Here is a 1,756-nt window from a genome sequence, read left to right as displayed (position 1 = left end):
TCCCGAGTGTGATGCATTCTTAAAAACCCTCGTCCCGTCCCGATTTAAAAGAGTGAGACGGGACGTGGGATGAGCCCCGTCCCGTCCCATCCCGTCCCGTGCCCACCCCTAGTTAATTGGTTAACACGAAATTGAATGACAAACATATGGGCCGTATCAAAGAAGGCCCAGATCAAGAATGAAACGTCATTCACGGATGTCCGTCCATATCTTTCTCTTGAAAGTTGAAAAGGACTCAAAAGGGGTGGTTGAAAACCAAACCGTCGACTTGAACAAGAGTTGAGTGTTTTAGGTTTCTTAAGTCTCTCAGTCCATCACCGCCGCAGAGAGAAAATGTCCGGTGTCGCCAACCAGGAGGAGGACAAGAAGCCCGCCGACCAGGCCGCTCACATCAACCTCAAAGTCAAGAGCCAGGTCTCTCTCTCCCTCTCTTTCCTAGGTTTAGGTTTTGTTTCTCCAGAATCTTGTAACTTTAGAATCTGATTTTGTTTGTTTGTATCGTATTCAGTATATATTACTTATAATTCGCCATGTTCCTGTTAGTTCCTGACTGCTGTTGTGATTATCCTCCAAATTTTATTTTTTCTGATGCTTTATCTTCTTGGTTTGGTTTCGGATGATTGTTTTTTTATTTTTTATTTGAACTGATTTTATTTGTTGGGAAAATATAACCTCGATTACGGTCTTCTGTATAGTAAAATTGGCCTTGAAGTTTGTTGGTGAATGATTTTGTGATGTGCTTTGTATGTGAATTTTAACTGGTTTTTGAACAGTTGAGGTTGACCTGCTAGTTTGGTTGTGTATTTTGTAGGATGGGAATGAGGTGTTCTTCCGGATCAAGCGGAACACTCAATTGAAGAAGCTTATGAATGCTTACTGTGATCGTCAGTCAGTTGACTTCAATGCTATTGCTTTCTTGTTTGATGGCCGTCGTCTGAGGGCTGAGCAGACTCCAGATGAGGTCTGTTTACGAATCTAATTATTTGTGTTTGCAGATTTTGCTGTTCAGATTTAGGATTTTTGACGCAGTTTTGTTTGTTGCAGTTGGAGATGGAAGATGGGGATGAAATTGATGCAATGCTGCACCAAACTGGAGGTTCTCCTGTTTAGTTCGATGCCTTCATGAGGTTTCCGTTAGTTTAGTACATATAGACTTTGAGTACCTGGAATCCTAGTTTTATTATTATTATCTATTGTGTTGCTACTCATGTTTGAACTTATTACTAGTTGTTGATTGTCAAGATTTGGCAATTGTTTGTGTATTGAACATGCTTGATCTGGTTTGAGAGTAAGTGAACTGTATTTTCTCGGTGATTTCCTTTGCAGCATATATTTTTTCTTCACACTATACTTGGCTGTTGTAATTTGGAGGTTGGAGTTTGCTCATCCTCATAGATGCATAGCTGTGATGCTGGGCAAAACATCCTTGGCTGTTAGTTGTTGCGTACTTTGAGTATTTAGGACAGAACCTGGCATTCTTTAGTCTTGTGATTTCTACACTCCATTTTGGGCGTGCTCTGCTATGTTTCTTGTCCTCCCTATGTTTCCCTCTCTGTAAGTCATAGGTTACATTCTTTTACATTTACACGTGTTGCTTTCACCCCTCTAGTATTTAAAAATTAGGCCATAGCTCTGTCATTACTCATCATTTAGTCTCATGATTCCTCCCCTCCCGATCTTTCTTCTATTGAGCTCTTATGTAGACAAATAAGAACAAAAAAAAAGTCTCATGAAAGGTCAACCTTGTATTTATCTC

General features: G+C 40.2%; 1 protein-coding gene across 1 annotated transcript; it reads left to right on the top strand.

Moving 5' to 3' along the window:
- The first annotated feature begins 247 nt into the window (after positions 1–247).
- On the top strand, positions 248–1,314 carry LOC126785647 (small ubiquitin-related modifier 1). The gene is made up of 3 exons (XM_050511253.1): positions 248–414; positions 812–961; positions 1,045–1,314. The coding sequence occupies exons 1-3, from the start codon at positions 334–336 to the stop codon at positions 1,108–1,110; spliced, it is 297 nt and encodes a 98-aa protein (XP_050367210.1). The 5' UTR covers positions 248–333; the 3' UTR covers positions 1,111–1,314.
- The last annotated feature ends 442 nt before the right edge of the window (positions 1,315–1,756 follow it).

This window comes from Argentina anserina, chromosome 3 (genome assembly GCF_933775445.1).
Source record: "Argentina anserina chromosome 3, drPotAnse1.1, whole genome shotgun sequence".
NCBI lineage: Eukaryota > Viridiplantae > Streptophyta > Magnoliopsida > Rosales > Rosaceae > Argentina > Argentina anserina.
This window is presented reverse-complemented; position numbering and strand designations above follow the sequence as displayed.

Excerpts from the sequence above, each read along its gene's own strand:
- LOC126785647 (XM_050511253.1), top strand. The coding sequence starts at position 334 with ATGTCCGGTGTCGCCAACCAGGAGGAGGACAAGAAGCCCGCCGACCAG. Across the intron at positions 415-811 it reads ACCTCAAAGTCAAGAGCCAG|GATGGGAATGAGGTGTTCTT; the intron begins GTCTCTCTCTCC and ends TGTATTTTGTAG. Across the intron at positions 962-1,044 it reads CTGAGCAGACTCCAGATGAG|TTGGAGATGGAAGATGGGGA; the intron begins GTCTGTTTACGA and ends TGTTTGTTGCAG.